Consider the following 18371-nt stretch of genomic DNA (forward strand, 5'->3'; position numbering starts at 1 on the left):
CTGGTATTTGCTTTTTAAAAAACTTAGTTCCCTTGCAATTTAATTACAGATCCATCACTTTCCCTCTCCACAACACATTAATAACCTTGCATTGTCCCTAACATAAGTTCCAGAATCTAGAACTTGCCAAGAGGGTCCCTAGGTCTGGCTCTTGCTTGCTTCTCCAGGATCCCACTGGTTTCTTTGGTCCCTAGCTGAGGGCCAGCCATATACAAATCCTTTTGGTGTCCCAGTCTTCTCTGTCTCTGTTTCTCTTTCTCTCTTTCTCCATCTCTATCAGTATTTCCATCCCTTGGTCCTTAGGCTGTTCTCTTTGCCTAGAAGTTACTTTCTTCTTCCTTTTCTCCCTTTGTGTGGCTCAATCTTAACCATTAGACATCCCCATACATGGGTAGCCTTCTTCTTCGCCCAAGCCCTGTTAGGTATTTTTTTCTCTGTATTTCCACAGTGACCTGTGCATCTGCTACTATGGCTTTTAACAACTGTAATGTGGCTGCTTGTTTTTTGTTGTTGTTATATGCCCCACAACTACCTACCACTAGACGTTAAACTCCATGAGGGCAACTATGGTATCTGTTTATTCTACTTTGTTTCCCTAGTTCTTCACAACAGTCCAGCACATCTAACAGGTGATCAGCAAGTATTTACTGAGGGTGTGAGTAAGCGACTTTGTGAATGTCCACAGGACAGTGTTCCAATGCCACGCTGATGAAGAAAATACAGTTTGTACTCCCATATCTGCTACATTTATTTGGCACCAATAGCCAGTGTCGCATTCTATTGGACTCATGAAGGGCTACAATTCTTTATTGAAAGAAAAGTCACCTTAATTTAGGGATATCAAGAAAACTTGGGCCAATTTCTGTAAAAGGCAAGGACTAGGATGTGAAGGAAAGATTAGGGAAATGGAAAAGAAAATAGGAATAGGCTGGGGCGCCTGGGTGGCTCAGTTAGTTAAGCATCCAACTTCGGCTCAAGTCAGGATCTCGAGGTCCATAAGTTTGAGCTCCATGTCGGGCTCTGTGCTGACAGCTCAGACGTTGGAGCCTGCTTCGGATTCTGTGTCTCCCTCTCTCTGCCCCTCCCCCACTCATGTGCGCGCGCACTGTCTATCTTTCTCTCTCAAAAATAAATAAACATTAAAAAAAAGAAAGTAGGAATAGGAAAAAGTAAAGGAAAAATGGGTCTGTGTGCCTCACATTTACTTAGATTGATGGAAATTTTCTTCCATTCCCTGCCCTGTGTGCATGCGATGCAACTTGAACTTAACCATAATTAACACTTGCATAGTGCTTTGTTTGTACCTGGCACTTCTCTTGATACTACTGTTATAGATGAGGAATCTGAAGCACAGAGAAGGCAGGTAACTGCCCTAGTCACACAGCTAGAAAATGATGGGGTCAGGATTCACACTCAAGCAGTCTGTTCACGGAGTCCATGATCTTCTTCTCCACTGCACCACAATTCCCCTCAACCATTCTATTGAAAGCAGGAAGTGCCCTTTACAGACCCTGTAGGAGCTGATCTCTTAGCCCTTCAGTGAATTAGTTCACGCCTCCACTTACCTCCTTTGCAAGACCGGTATGAGGGTTCAGTTGAACATTTAGAGTGATGACAGTGTGCTTAGCACTGAAGGGATAAGTGAAGAACCAAATGCACAAGATGCAAACCTGTCCTTAGAGTGCTCATAGTCTGTGCAGTTCACAAGTTAGTGTTGCCTCCTACCTTTGGGATTTACAGATGAACATGTCTATCTCCAAGTAATTCTAAATGTCAGCCTTGAACTTATGAATACCACAACCTTGGATAGCATTCTGCTGTCTAGGAGTATAATTGATAACCAGAGATTGAACATAGACAAATTTCCAACAAGGAAATCCTATTGTGACTTTGTGTTAATAAGAGTAAGAGCAGTAACCTTAAGTGAGAACATGTTATGGGCCAGGTACTGCACAAATGTCATTGTTCTCCCAACCATCCTAAATTTATCCACTGTTTTCATTCTACACATGAGGAAACTGAGGTGTGGGCTATTCAGTAACTTGTGTCAAGCTTTACAAGTCAGAAGGGCTACAAGTCAACACACAAGTCTGTATCTGAAGCCCATGACTGAACTGCTTTAATTTACTATACTTAAAAATACGGTTTCTCAATGATAAATGGGCAGTAAGTAAAAGGCAGCATTTTAATAAAGCTTGATGGTCTGCACTTGCAGAGACTACCCATGATTTCGGATGGAAATCTGTTTCAAGGGGAGGCCACGTGTATGTACAAGAACCAAGAGAGTAGGTCCTCAGTCTCCCTGTGCATTTATTCTTTCCCCACATTTCTTATAGCTAAGAGGCTGTTGGACATGGTGTCGCCTTGTGAATGTCAGGCTTTAGTATGTAGAAAAAATGCTCGGGGCACCTGGGTGGCTCAGTCGGTTAAGCATCCGACTTTGGCTCAGGTCATGATCTCGTGGTTTGTGAGTTCAAGCCATGCATCAGTCTCTTTCCTGGAGCCTGCTTTGGATTCTGTGTCTCCCTCTCTCTTTGTCCCTCCCCTGCTCATGCTGTTTCTCTTTCTCAAAAATAAATATTTTTTAAAAATGCTCAGTGCACCACATAATTTATCACAGATAAACTGAAATGAAATCACTAGTATTGAGGCAAATTCCTAACAGTGTAGATGTATAAAAATAAATGTTGGGGTGCCTGGGTGGCTCAGTCATTTGAGCATATGACTCGATAACAGCTCAGGTCATGATCCCAGGGTGGTGGGATCAAGCCACAAATCGGGCTCTGCACTGAGGATATAGACTGCTTAAGATTCTCTTTCTCCTTGGGGCATCTGGGTGGCTCAGTTTGGTTGAGCGTCCGACTTCGGCTCAGGTCACGATCTCACCGTTCACAGGTTCGAGCCCCGTGTCAGGCTCTGTGCTGACAGCTCGGAGCCTGGAGCCTGCTGTGGATTCTGTGTCTCCCTCTCTCTCTCTGCCCATCCCCTGCTCAATGCTCTGTCTCTATCTCTCAAAAATGAATAAATGTTAAAAAAAATTTATATTAAAAAAAAAGATTCTCTTTCTCCTTGTGCCCTTCTCCCCTGCTCACATGCTTTCATCTCTCTCTCTAAAATGAATGGATGAATGTTAACCAAGAACTAGAATTATTGTGTACCCAGTACATGCAGTACATTGTGCATAGTGTCTTCCATTAATTACATCCTGTAATTCTTCAAATTATTAACCCTATTTCACAGAAAAGAAAGTTAAAGCTTAGAGAAATCAGATAACCTTTCAAGGCCACACAGCCATGAAAATCCTGGACTGGGATTAGACCCAGGGTAGTCTGCCTGTAGAACCCCCACAATTATTACGCCCAGTTGCCTCCCTACAGGATAAGCTGATGTTTAACTTGGGAGAGACATGTTATAATGTGTTCTATTAAGCAATATATGTGGTAAGCTTATTACTCAAAATCTTATTTTTCAATCTTATTATTCAAAATCTTATTCAAAATCTGATTTTACTCACGGTGTTGATCAATGTTAACGTCAGTGCCATATAATAGGATGATATATTCTAAGTGTTAGGAAAGGTAAGTTTTTTAATGTGATTTAAAATGCCTCCACTCAACAAAAATGATTCTTCGACACTTAGCTGTAGTCAGTTTCATACACTGAAAAATGGCCATTTCTCCAGCCTCACCTGGCCTTCTGACTTTCATTATGTTTCCCCCAACCACGAAGAATTGGATATCTCTTCTGCTTGGAACTTGCCCCTCATTTTTGCCTAATCATCTTTGACTCAAAATCATCAGACTCTAGCACAGTTGTCTTTTCCAAGAAAGCCTCCTATGATGTTTTCTAATGAGCGCAAAAAACATGTTGGTCTTACTCACCATAGAAGCCCTTGTACCTAGTGCAGTGCCTGACACATGGTCGACATCAGTGAATGCATTTGTTGAGTGAGTGAATGAATGAATGAATGAATGAATAACTCTTTTTCCTGAACTAAGAGATAAAATGCACCGAGTTTCCACTTCAGTTCTCTGAGAAAAAAGAGGAAGAGACAAAGCAACTTAGTAGACTGTACCATACACACCATGTCAAGCAGTGATGTCAGACATTTTTGTTTACTCCTTGTTTACTCCTTAGTGGATCCAGCAAATCGAAGGAGCGGAGGCTGCCCTGCACCAGAAAATGATGGAATTGGAAAGTGACATGGTGAGTCCAAAGATGAGGCATCATAAAAATGACAAAAAATAGGGCACCTGGGTGGCTCAGTGCTTAAGCACCGGACTTTAGTTCAGGTCATGATCTCACACTTTGTAAGTTGGAACCCCGAATCAGGTGAGCATGAGCCCCATTTAGGGTGAGCTCGTGTCCTGCTTCACGTGAGCTTGAGCCCCACCTCAGGTGAGCCCCAGTTCTTTCTCTCTCGGCCCCTCATGGGATTCTCTCTCTCTCTCTGCCCCTCAATCACTTGCACCCTCTCTCTCAAAAAACAAAAATTTTTTTTAAATGAAGAAAAATAGTCAAGGCAAATGGAAAACAACTGTTTTCTACCAGTTTCATTTGCACCAATGAAAGTTTGCAGCTTCGCATTATTTGGTGTACAGACTGGGGAATGAAATTCCTGAAAGTATCCCACAATTTCAAGTTATATTCTTCAAAGATATGTTGTATTTTTACAATATTTCTAAAACTAATGCTGAATAAAATTCAACTAGGTGATTTCTTTCTTAGGCTAAATAATTTTTCCACCATGTATAGTCAGAGTAAAAATTACAGAAATGATGAGTATAACTATGATTTTAAAAATCTCCAAGCCACTTTGTGCCCATTAAGATGACCACTATCAAAAACAAAACAAAACAAAACAGAAAATAACAACTGTTGGTGGGAACATGGAGAAATTGGAACCTATGCGTTGTTGGTAGGAACATAAAATGATGTGTAGCTGCTAATGAAAATAGTACGGTGTGGTTGCTCAAAATATTCAAAATAGAATTATCGTATAATCCAGCAATACCACTTTTGGGAATATGCCCAAGATAATTGAAGGTAGGTTTTCAGAGAAATGTTTGTACACCCATGCTCACAGCAGCATTATTCACCATAGCTTAAATGTGGAAGCAACCCAAGAGTCTATCACTGGATGAATGGATAGCAAAATGTGGTCTGTACATACAATGAACATTATTAAAGCTTTAGAAAGGAAGGAAATTTGGGGCACCTGGGTGGCTCAGTCGGTTGAGCGTCCGACTTCGGCTCAGGTCATGATCTCGCGGTCTGAGGGTTTGAGCCCCGCGTCAGAGTCTGTGCTGACAGTTCAGAGCCTGGAGCTGCTTCAGATTCTGTGTCTCCCTCTCTCTCTGTCCCTCCCCTGCTTGCTCTCTCTCTCTCTCTCTCTCCCCCCCCCTCTCTTTCTCTCTCAAAAATAAACATTAAAAAAAACTTTTAGAAAGGAAGGAAATTCTAATATATGATATAATGTGGATGAACCTTAAGGATATTATGCAAAGTGAAATAAGCCAATCGCAAAAAGACAAATAATGTATGATTCCACTTACGTAAGTATCTAGAGTAGTCAGACTAATAGAAAGTAGGAACAATGGCCGTTAGGAGTGAAGAAGAAGAGAAAATAAGTTGTCATTTAATGGATACGGTTTCAGTTTTGCAAAATGAAAAGCATTCTGGAGATTGGCTGCTTAACTGTGTAAATATACTTAACCCTACTTAATTGTACACTTAAAAATGGTTAAGAGTAATTTTGGGTGTTTTACCGTAAATATTTCTTTAAATCCCTAAGCACAGGAATTGTTCATTATAACTTACAGGAATACATAGGATTTTATAACTGTACTGTCATTATTATTATTACTACTGAAAAACAGGTAGTGATTCCTATCTGGTTAGGGAATCCTATAACAAGAATAACTTGCAGGGTGCCTGGGTGGCTCGGTTGGTTAAGCGTCTGACTCTTGATTTCGGCTCGGGTCATGATCTCATGATTTTGTGAATTTGAGCCCCACATTGGGCTCTGTGCTGACCACACAGTCAGCTGAACCTACTTGGGATTCTCCCCTTTTCTCCGTCCTTCCCCCCACTCATACTGTCTCTGTCTCTCTCAAAATAAATAAACTTAAAAAAAAAAAAGCCTCACTGTCACTACTTGTAAAGTGGGGGTAAAATATCAGCCTGGAGTATTGTATGGAGCTGCTATGACATTCAAAGGAGGTAAAAAGTGTGCAGGGCTTTCAAAGTGATGAAGTTTGCTCTGTCAGATGATTTTATGATTTCATTGAAATATGGAGCAAAATGAGTTCTGTGACAGAACACCAATATTAAATGTTTTTCTTATTTTTTCATTAATATTGTACTACAGTACTGGTAGCCTTGAGAGATATAAAATGGACAGTACAGTTAAAAATTTTAGCTATGAAACCAACGGAGGAGTCAAATACAGAAAAAATAGAGAGACAGCATAAGTGGGAAGGGGGCAGAGAGAGGAGACAGACGATCCAAAACGGGCTCCACGCTGACAGGCTGACAGCAGTGAGCCTGATGCGGGGGTCGAACTCACAAACGAGGTCTTGATCTGAGCGGAAGTTGGATGCTCAACCGACTGAGCCACCCAGGTGCCCCATGAGATATATATATATATATACACTTAATGTTTATTTATTTTTGAGAGAGTATAGAGCACAGGTAGGGGAGGGGCAGAGAGAGAAAGGCAGAGAGAAAACAGGCTACAGGCTATCAACACAGAGCCTGACGCAGGACTTGAGCTCATGAACCTTGATCCCGAAGTTGGACCCTGAACCGACTGAGCCACCCAAGTGCCCCACAAAGTTATATTTTTAAATGCTGTTGGAAAGATGCTTGCGATGTGAGACCAGGCATGCAGACACTGGGGACAAGCAAGGGAACTTCAGATTTCGGTCCCAGCTCGTACTGGTTTTGTGGCAGAAGCAGAAGCCCATTCATGAAGTGACATTGTGGGTGGAATAGCTGCCATCCCCCCACATCATTATCCACCTTTGTGTTTGCTAATTGTGCGCAGATAATTTTGAATCATTTTTTATTATACAACTGTGCATATTACATTTCAAAACATTCTTACAAAAATAGACTCTCACAATATATTTGCACAGATATAGTTATTAGTAACCCTGTCCTTAACCACGTGCTCTTGGACTGGCATAAAAATCCTTGAAAGCATTCCATGTGGTGGATTGTTCATGATATCTTGTATACTTCTTTGCATTGATTTTCACATTCTCTGTGTGAGACTATGAAAGTTGAACTATTTTCCTAACAGAATCTTTGACCCTATAAATGCTAGTGACTGGTCTTGTTGGGGAGTTAGAGGAAACATTCATCAATACCATTTATATACCGCTTTCTAGTAAACTAAGTTCTCTTTATCATTCTCTTCATCTGTTATCATGTAAGCTCATATCGCTTTGTCTTTTCTCTTTATCCTTTTTATAGGAACAATTCTGCAAAATAAAAGGCTATTTGGAGGAAGAACTAGATTACAGAAAACAAGCTCTCGACCAAGCATATATGGTAGGTACAGCAAGCACTCAGGACACCCAGAGTTCACAGTCCTGTGCTGTGGAGTGAAGCATCATGGTTCACTTGTCCCACCATGTACTTGAATAGACCACAACATGCAAGCTCATTTATTCAGTGGTTTCCAGTTCTGGTTGTAGAATAAATACATCCCTACCTATTTCCCGTTATATTACTCTTATAATATGTAATGCATACTTAATTATGCTTCATATAAAAAAATTAAGTGTCTGTTACAAAATACTTTAATGAGAGACAGGTTGGATGGTACTGTAGATGAAAGAGAAATTTTATTAAATCTAACTGTTTGGGAGCCTCACGTAGTGAGAGAAGAGTAGAGCATTTAATGTCTGCTGTGTATATTTTTCCTTCACATATTTCTCACAACAACCCTCTGGGGTGCAGGTAATATGATCATTCCTGTATTACATATGAGGAAATGAAGGCTTGGAGAGTGAAAGAACTCTGCCCGAGAGAGCAAGCACGTAGTGCTCAGTTCTGACTCCAGACCCTGTGGCCTTCTCTACCGTAATCCAGCCACAGTAAGTGAGGCTGTTCGGGAGATGGGTTGTGCCTTTTCTCCCCCACAGAAGGCTGTGTGGACTGAGGACCCCATTTGATTCATTCCCCATGACAGATTCATAACACATAATTCCTAATACGGGACAACAGCTTGCATTTCTTCTCTTCATATACTGCCCCCCCAACCATTAATTCACAATAATGACTCAAGAGAAAAAGACCAAACTTAAAAGGGGAACATTTCAAGGAGTTGCTGGTAGAGGTTTTTATAATGCTTTCCTGGAAGCAGCCTGAGTCACTTTGGGGATAAGAATGAAGCACTTAGCCCCTGCTTGTAACAGAGATGAATTAGTATTCTTCTCCAAAATGAGTAAGAGATTCTGAGCACTGCTCGATGGGGAAAGGAGAAAAATGAGAGTTGGTCACCAGAGAATAAAGAAGGAAGCACTTTCTCCCCTCCCTTCCTACCCTTTTATCCTTGCCTTCTCTACCTACACATGGTCAGGTTCAGGTGCTTATGTGTCCCATGAGCAAGTACTCATTCAGACACATGTCATGTTAAAAAGATGAGATCTGTTCAGTCGAGTACAAGAGCTAGGAACTTGGAAACAAGAGCTAGGAAAATACTCTGTACCAAGGCATGACCATTCACCTCTGTCAAAGTCACAGGAGGTAAGATTGTAGATTTTGGTGACTGTATCTGAAGCATGTTTAAAAAACAAAACAAAACAAAACTGGAATATAAGGATATAAGGATTCTTCATCCAAAACAGAGAAGACTCAAGGAGGCATTTTATAGCTAAAGCAGCTTTAAATGTCAGAATATTAAAAAAAAAAAAAAAACCCAATTCCAAAGACTCCAGGCCATTTTCAGATCATGTCTCCTAATTTGTATTTTAAGATGGGGAGACTGTAAAGCCATCTTCAAGTTCGTATGTGTGTCATGTGGAAGAGAGGTGGCATTTTGTGTGTGAAATAGATCCCCAACTTAGTATTCCAACTCAGACCACTTTTCAGTGCTTGTTTCTAAACGTACAGCCACTGTGATAGATGTCTACATATCTGAAGGGCTGTCAGATGGAAGAGAGCACAAATCTGTTCTCAGCTACATTTGAGAATAGAAGGTTATACAATTTTTATAACAAAGTAAGGACTTACTAAAAATGAAAGGTGTGTGAAATGGACAGGATCCCAAGAAAAAGAACAGATGCCCCATCATCAGAGAAGTTCAGGTATTGTTAGCTCGATGACTCACGGAGTCTTACAAAGGGGATTATCAAAACGGTAGTGTGGCTGGATAAGCTTTGAGATTGATTTTAGTGCTATGATCCCGTAAGACTCCAGTAATCCATAACTCCCCTCTCCCCCACACGCAAGTGTCTCCATTCACATACCACCAGACATGCTAAGTTCCAAAGTTAGACTTTTCTAATTCTGTTTGCCAGAGAATCCAGGAACTAGAAGCTACTTTGTACAATGCTCTGCAGCAAGAAACCGTTATCAAGTTTGGTGAATTATTAAGTGAAAAACAGCAAGAAGAGCTGAGGACAGCGGTAGAAAAGTTACGGCGGCAGATGCTGAGGAAGAGCAGAGAGTATGACTGTCAGATTCTTCAGGAGCGAATGGAGCTCTTACAGCAAGCCCATCAGGTGAGGACGGAGCCACTGCATCTCTGTAGGGTTGGTACTAAGCAAATGGGACTTAGTACTAAGTACGTGGTATGGAGTGTGGGTGAGAGAAGCCCAGGGCTGTACACCATCTTCGGAGAGTAAGATACAGAACTCTTGTTGGCCGCCTAGACTCAGAGACAGGATGACAGTTTGGTAATGATTCAGTCTTGAGAAAATTGGCATTCCAGAAGCATTGCCTACTGCTACTATTCGGGAAGCTGTTTTGTCATGAGATACCCTTTGGGTCTCCTGAGCCTGATTAGCTCCCTTATGCAAGGAAACAAGACTCTCCCCAGGACAGAAATACTGCTTCCTCCTGTTACTCATCCCAGTCCATAATCTAGCCTGATCAGATCATCTGAATAGGGTAAAAGAGAACAAGGGCCTTTTTCTTTATTCCCAGAACAAACAGCAACAACAACAAAGCCTGGAAGCTGCCGCTTACTTACTGGCATTTGCTATGTCAGGAACTAAACTAAGGGCTCTGCTTACATCATTGCATTTAATCTTCACAGTAGCCCACTAAGGTAAGTATTCTTATTATCCCATTGAGGAGATAATGATACTGAAGACATGAGTACTTAAGTCATTTGCCCAAGGTGACACAGATAGCGAGCACCAGAGCCAGTATCTACTCAGTTGTGCATAACTCAAGGCCAGTGCGTATAACCATTGTGCTACCCTCTCCTACGCAACTTGAGTCCTCTCTGATTGATGTGACCCATCTAGACCAGGAAGGCTCTGGAGACACTAAATATTCATTTATAGCCAAAAGTCTTAATTCCATCTCTTAGTTCATGTCTTAGCTTGACAGGTGAGGACTAAGGCCCTGGTCAAAAAGCAGATTCCAAAAGAATTACAAAGTTGATAGTGCCAGTAGGATTTGGTACTTTGAAGCTGGGATAAGCAACTGATACACAATCCAGATGGACAATACAAGAAGTAAGAGTTGTGTGGTCTTTAGAGATCAAGGTGGGTGGAAAAGGAACAGGTTATTTTATGACACCCATAAGAACGGTTTATGGGGAACATGACAGCACACTTCCTGCGTAGCCAGGAGTTGTGTGAATCTTTATAATCGAACAGATTATCTGAGTTAACAGGGAACTAAGAACGGTGAAGCCTTTTGTCCCAGAGATGGTGAACACATGCATGTTTGTTTCAGTGCGCTTTCAGATTCCATCATAAAGTTCTGGGTTTTGATCCTGGAATGTTTTTCAGCCCTTTAATGATAGACCCCATGGCCTCATTAGTTGCAGGAATAAAAGTGCACTCTGCGTAATTTTTTTATACTGCAATGGCATTTAGTTAATTTCAACAAATCAGCAGTTGTGCTATGGAACCACAGAAGTGTTTATTTTTTAAAAAAAAATTTTAATGTTTATTTATTTTTGAGAGAGAGAGAGAGAGAGAGAGAGAGGCAGAGAGAGAGGGAGACACAGAATCTGAAGCAGTCTCCAGGCTCTGTCTGAGGTGTCAGCACAGAGCCCGATGCGGGGCTCCTACTCGTGAATTGTGAGATCATGACCTGAGCCAAAGTCAGACGTTTAACTGATTGAGCCACCCAGGTGCCCCAAAAGTATTTATTTTTAAGATGGGCAAGAGTTATCTAAATTTATTTATGATTAAAACCTTGTCATTTTTTTGAGTCTATAACCAAGCCAAACCTGAAAGACATGTTTTGTTTGTTTTGTTTGAAGCTATCCAGTGAGAGGTACATTACAGTTCTAAGCCTTAGAGATTTCCATTGAAATTTTCTATCTCCCAAACAAATGTTCATTAGAAAATGCCTTTTCTAATTATTTCTTACTCTTTGTCTCTCCTTATAATCAGTAGATTTAAGAGAATTATTCCAGAAGGTATTGGCCAGGTTTTGTCATGTATAAGCTATGTGATCCAGTTAAATCCTAGAGCCTATCAGTAACTATTTATTGGACATTTCTGTTTGAATGTTTCACAGTGAACTCATATGAAACATATCTAAGTGTGCATTTTTATTCTTTCCCCTTCTCTCCCCATCTGCCTGTGTTTGTCAGTAGAATTACCATATCCCAAAGCACTCAGGCTGGAAACCCTTGAGTCTTCTTTGTCCTTTATCTCCAATCATTAATATAGCACTACATCCAATTAGTATTTCTCCTGAAATGTTTCTGAAGCTGGTCTGTTTTGTCCACACTTGTAACTTGAGGCAGAGGCAGGACCTTTCAATCCTGCAACAGCTCCCAGATGCTGCCAGATGTCCTCTGATGTAACCTGACTCCGTCATCTAGGCATTTATTCAGTCACATATTTAAATGCACTTCCTAGTCTTTGGATACCATTCCAGACATAGAGAACTCACGTGGACTCTGCTTTTACAAAGCATAGGACTTATTGATGGAGACAAAGGAGGTTAACACAAAGAAAAAAAATTACGTTTGGTATCTCTTGACAAGTGGCATAAAAAAGTCATATGCAGGATGGCACGGGGATTGAGTGGTGGAGAGGACTTCCTGCCCTCTCTGTAGTTCGTCATGCATATCACTACACATTCTTTCACCTTTCCTCATGGTACATTCTTCCTCAAAGCCTCCATGATCTCAATTTGCAGTTGGGTCTAGGCCTATGCAGCTCTCTCCAGGTCCTTCATTAGCTGGCTACCCCTTCTCTGAAAACCTGATCTGAGACAATCTCCAGAGTATACTGTCCTCTCTACTCATGCAGAACGCTTCCTGGTACCGCTTGGGTCCTGACTCCCTCCTCTAAGCCTTTGTTGGCATGACCACTCACCATAAATGCCCTTCAGTGTCTGCTGCATTTATCTAAATGTTCTCATTTTTCCAGTCCCAGCTTAAGATCCACCTCCTTTAGGATGTTCCCCTGATAATAATGGACTGCATACTACTGAAAAAATCTGTACTTCATATCCCATTACACATTGTTTCAAAACCATATTTGAAAGCCTGCTTGTGCCAGGAATATTATGGTGGACAGAGACATAAAGGTCACTGCTCTCGTCTGTCCTACCCATGAAAAGGGTCAAAGCAACAACACAAATGAGCAATGACCAAGGCAATTTCAGAGAGTGTCAATAAATGCTATGAAGAAAAGTATACGATGTGTGTGTGTGTTTGGGAATAGGATTCTCCACTTTAGACTGGCTAGGCAGATCAGGCATCTTTGAAGATGTCTAAAACCCAAGGGACCAGCCACACAAAGATCTTGGCAAAGTGCCCCAGAAGATAGGGACAACAGAGTCTAAGTCTCTATTGTGGGAACATTTGGAATAGTCAAGGAACAGAGAGAAGGCCATAAAAATGGAGCACGTAGAGCCAAGGTGAAGTGGATGTGAAGTTGGAGCGCAAAGAAAAGGCTAAATCACACTGGGCCTTGAAGGAGTTTGGGTTCTGTTCTGAGTGCAGCCCGGCTGCCTCTCCCTTATTCTTACGCTTGTTCCTCTCCGCCTTAAACTCAGGGCCTGCCCTGATTATTCCACATGTCAGGAGTACACACAGCTGCTGTAGATGGATATACTAAATTAGAAACAGAAAGAACTAGCAGTAAGCTCTCACCCCAGTCCTGATGCGGACAACAGTGACTTGGTGTACTGATTAGCAGGACAGGTAAGATAGATAGAAAGGGGTTTCTTTTGGACCTGAGAAGGTTCCCCCTTGGATGGGGTGGCAATTGAATGGGAAAGGAAAGAAATAGAGCATGCAGCACACGACTGTAGCATAAATAACTCATGTACTTAACAAGCATAGGCAACTTCCTTGTGCTGAACGCTGTCCTACTTACTAGAGATTGGTGATGAAGTTACAATGGCATTGCCATCGTTTACCTTTTCTACTTAATTTGTTTCTCCCTGTGTTTTAGACTCCATCTCCCCATCTTATTCCAGTGGTTCTTTGGGACCAAAAATGGACTGGTGTCTGTATTCTCCATTATATCCAGCTTAGTCCTGACCTTTGTAAGAAGTTGCTCAACAAACATGCACTTGGTGGCCAAGTAGACACTGTAGTAATCTCTAGTAATCCCACATGTCCATGATTGTGTTGAGATAACACTTGCCTCCACATTCAGTAGACATATAAAGGAATTACATGTACACTCAAGGTGGAAATGTCTAGCAAATTTATTCTTTTATTGTGTAGCTTTGGCGCCTGAGCAGCACTGTGGAAATATACACAAGCACACACGTCACTCCCATGTACATGCACCATTAGCTTCCAGGCCCGTTCTCTTACCCATCATTAATTGTCCTATAATTTCACAGTCAGCCTTGATAGTCTCTCTGACCCAAACACCTCATCCTCTCCTGCACAAACCTCAGTCCCTTCCCTTTAGAACACATTCCTCAGTCTTCTCATTCCCTACGTTTGGTCAGATGATTCTTTTTCTGTTTTTTATATATTTTGTTTTTTGTTTATATATTTTGTTTTTTATATATTTTGAGAAAGAGAGGGTGAGAGAGAGCATGCACATGTGTGTGTGAGTGGGAGAGGGGCAGAGAGAGAATCCCAAGCAGGCTCCACACTGTCAACACAGAACCTGATGTGGGACTCAAACTCCCAAACCAAGACATCATGACCTAAGCCAAAATCAAGAGTGGGACGTTCAACCAACTGAACCACACAGGCACCCTGGTCAGACGATTCTCTATGGTAGGGGGCTGTCCTGTGTATCATCCTGGGCTCTGCCTGTTAGATGCTAATTACAACCCCCACCCTAGGTGTGATTATTGACCACATGTGATTAAAAAATGTCCAGAAAGATAGTGATGATGGTTGCATAACTTTGTGAATATTCTAAAACCACTGAATTATATACCTCAGATTACATTAAATAACTTTAAGAGATATCCAGACATTGCCAAAGCTCCCCTGGGGGGCAGAGTCATCTTCTGTTAAGAACCACTGTTTCAGAGTAGGGAGGTATGATTTTCAAGTTCAAGTATTTGTTCTAACTTCTTCTTCTTCCCATATTGCATTATAAAAACCTCTTTTTCTATATTATTACCACATTTAGCTTCCATTGTTTTCTTCTCAGACTCCTGTTCTCATTTTCTGATTATTCCCAAGAGAGGCATTAAATAACAAACTTACACTGTATAACCATGTGCCATGAACATAAAAGGCCTTTAGTTGCCTAGAAATTTGAAGATTAGTTTTCACTTGCAAATAATTATGTAACGTTGATTTCAAATCTGCACTTTTTAAATCACCAGAATTTTGTTACACAGTTGACAGGTGAGTTCAAAGATAGTTCTGGAATTATTTTGTCCTTAGGATTCCTTATGCTTTTTGCTATGTTTAGTTTTCCCCTAACTTAATCAGTTGTCTCTTTGGAATTTTTGCCCAAGTCTTATCTCTACTTTGTTTTATGAGAATTGGCAAATCATGTTTTATGAGGAAATTCTACCCTGAAGCAGAGATGAAACATGGTTGGAAAGGAAGGGTAGCAAAAAACAAGGGGACTCTTTGCATTTGTGTATGTATATCATCACTAGCCATTTTTTACAGTGGTAATCAACACCCAAAAATCCCAATCCCAATGGCTCCAACACAGTTAGTTTCTTGCTTGCTAGTTCCAGGACATAGTGCTGTCTCAATGAGCAGGTGGTACTCCTGCGTCTCCTACTCACGTTCCACTGGCCAAATAGGCCTCACAGCCAAGCCCGAGGACGCTGGGGTGAGAACATTACCTCCCTCTCAGAGACAGGTCTGTAGAGACAGGTGCATAGACAGGGGTAGCAAATTTAAAAACACATACGCAATCAATGCCATGCTTTCGCATGACAAGTATGGGTAATCCAACCGTCTTCTGGGTGTGGGAAAACATATATGTGATGCTTCCAGCTGTGAGTACTAATGTTAATGTTTTCGTAGCAAGTTTCGTGTTTTAGGTTGGCTAACAGTCTTCTTGTTAACACCCACTAACTCTTTCTCTTTTCCTTTGTTCAGAGAATTCGTGACTTAGAAGATAAAACAGACATCCAGAAAAGACAGATAAAGGACTTAGAAGAAAAGGTATGTGTTAAATTCAGTGTGAATTTCAGTCTTTAACTTTTAGACCAGAAAATAATAGGAGTTTCATTCACCGCATTGTGTTTCTTCTGTTACTGTGTATCTTGCTGAGGCAGGTGTTGTTACAGTCAATATAAACTTCACCTCCAGTCAGTCACCAGCATTCCAGGAAAGGTTTTGTCTTCAGCAACCTAACGTGGACATGTTTGCCTTTTGTGTTGATTCCTATTTTTTTGCTATGGGTGTTTTCTTTCCTCACTTCCCCTTTCTTATGTTCATTTCCTTTCCAGAAATTTCTCATGAGTTTTGTGCCTCTACTTTGCTCTTTCTTTTCAAAATCTTTTTGGTCCCTTTTTGAAAAAAAAAATCATTCCTGTTACTATTGATAAAAAGCCCTTTCTTTCTTGTGCTGCAGTGTCCCCTCCACAGTAGGTCCAGAAACTTAGGTTGACATGTGATGATGAAGCCCTCGTGTCACTTCCCCCAGTGGCCTGAAAGCCTCCTCCGAGTCAGCCAACACTTTCAAGGGAAAGCGTAATAGTACTGAAAGACTGCATTTGGGAATGTACACGGTGGGGGGACGGGAGAGGGCTCACACAGGAGTGCTGAACAAGCTGCAGTGAGGCCAACAGTCTTAACACAACAACAGTGACCCTGCCGTGATGCCCGGGAGCATCGTGCTGAGGAACACAGCAAGAATCGCAAGAGGCTTTGCCTAGAGTTCCAATCTGAATTCCTGTGATGCCAAAGAATATGGCTATTTTGCAGCATCTTCCGTGGGCACCCAAGAAGAAAATAGCAAACCATCTGCTGCTTCTGAGACAACGGTCAGGATTTTCTTCCTCCCAAATTGCTTCTGTAGCTGCCCATACATGGGAGATTAGAGGGAGCTGGTCGGGGCCAGGAGCCAGACCATCAGCAGCCTGGATTCTTACGTCGGCTGGGTCTTCACATACTTACTTGACCTTGGGTATGTGACCGAGACTTGTGTCTAAGCCTTATCGATAAAATGGGGATGATAGAGCTTGCCCTCATCTCCTCTCGTGGGTTCTGCAAGGAACAAACAGGGCCACTTATGTGAAAATTACGAAACACTGAGAGTGTTCGATTAAAAAGTATAATTTTTTAAATTTCCAGACATAAAGTACACATCCTCTGCAAAATTTTAAATTTGAATGGTCCTCATTTCAGAAGTGTGCTGCCTAGCTCTGTGGGACTGAATGAGGCAAAGGTGAAGTGCAGTAAGCCAAGGACTGAGTCTGACTTCCCAGTATTTGGCAAGAAGACCCACAGAAGGTGGGAACTGTTTCCAGCTTCTCCAGTTGTCAACGCACATGCCTAATGCCTTCCATTTTCCACAGCTTCAAATGGCTAGCTCTTGGTCCTAGTAATTTTCTGTGCGAAGTCTTAACCAGCTCTGTGGCTGACAAAGAGGAAGTCAGAATTAAAACCACAAACTTCAGTTTGATTCCATCCCCATTCATGTAAGGAAAACCAGACTAAAAAGGGCGGGGAGGGGAGTGGATTTTTAAAATATCTGTTAATGTCACTACCCTAGGCATTTTCTTTTTTTAATGTTTATTTATGTTAGAAAGAAAGAAAGAGCGTGAGCAGGGGAGGGGCAGAGAAAGAGGGAGACACAGAATGCAAAGCAGGCTTCATCGGCTTCATTGACTCTCCTGCAGTTACTCTGTGAGACAGACACAGCGGATCTCAGGATCCCCTTTTTTGCTGGTAATAAAACAACAGGTCAGAGAGATTAAACAGCATTCCCAGGACCATATAACCAGTCCATATCAAGACACCCAGAGGCCAGGGTGTCTGACTCAAGGTGCTACGTTCGGCCCACCACACTGCCTGGACAAAGAATCTCATTGCCAGCGAGGTTGATGGCCCTCTCCTCATGCCCCGAGAGGCGGCACTGATATCTGACCTCAGAGGAGTAGAGGAAGCCTCCTTTCCCCTCCATCTTCTACTACGGGCATCATTTTACCACTCTCCATCTTCGAAGAATGGGAAAAAAAAAAACAACAAAAAAAACAAAAAAAGAAAAAGGACAGAGTTTCTGCTTTCCAGACTCCTAGAACAGTCACCAACACATGGCTCTTAGCACCATGTTTATAACTTGTCCCTACAATTTTGCTATGGTGAAGCCAGAGCCCTGTAAACAGTGGCCTTAAAAGACACATGAGGATAACATGCTCAACATTAGAATGCCATACACCACCCTTATTCAAGGAAGTCGTGTCTGACAAAATGGTCCTGAAGTGTGATAACAAGGTCAAAGTCTGACTCTGTAGGAGTACCTCACCAAGGAAATTGGTATTTGAAAACCACTGATCTGACCTGTGACCTTCTACAATTAGTATGCAGTTGGTTATGCACCACTGCTATGCAAGCATGTCTGTCCACCCAAGTATCTGCTTTTCTGGAGAAAGTTCTCAGCGAAGAGACACAATTCAGACTCCATTTAAGTTCTGTGAATCAAAGAAAGAGAATATCTGCGAAGCATGGAGGTTTGAACAGCAGCATGCATTCATTCATCATCTAAGGCGTCCTCTGATGTACAAGCACCTTTCATACCACACATCCTGGCTCATCCAGGGTAGAC

General features: G+C 41.7%; 1 protein-coding gene across 4 annotated transcripts in view; it reads left to right on the plus strand.

Moving 5' to 3' along the window:
- JAKMIP2 (janus kinase and microtubule interacting protein 2) overlaps positions 1-18371 on the plus strand; it is a 177621-nt gene that overhangs the window by 145438 nt on the left and 13812 nt on the right. For all 4 annotated transcript variants that reach the window (XM_019414228.2, XM_019414229.2, XM_019414230.2 and 1 more), the window contains 4 exons: positions 4138-4206; positions 7480-7557; positions 9531-9734; positions 15698-15763. In XM_019414228.2, coding sequence (XP_019269773.1) covers positions 4138-4206; positions 7480-7557; positions 9531-9734; positions 15698-15763 — 417 coding nt within the window. The remainder of the gene's footprint in view (positions 1-4137; positions 4207-7479; positions 7558-9530; positions 9735-15697; positions 15764-18371) is intronic.

The sequence above is a fragment of the Panthera pardus genome, unplaced genomic scaffold (assembly GCF_024362965.1).
Source record: "Panthera pardus isolate Hobbes unplaced genomic scaffold, ASM2436296v1 HiC_scaffold_2, whole genome shotgun sequence".
Lineage (NCBI taxonomy): Eukaryota > Metazoa > Chordata > Mammalia > Carnivora > Felidae > Panthera > Panthera pardus.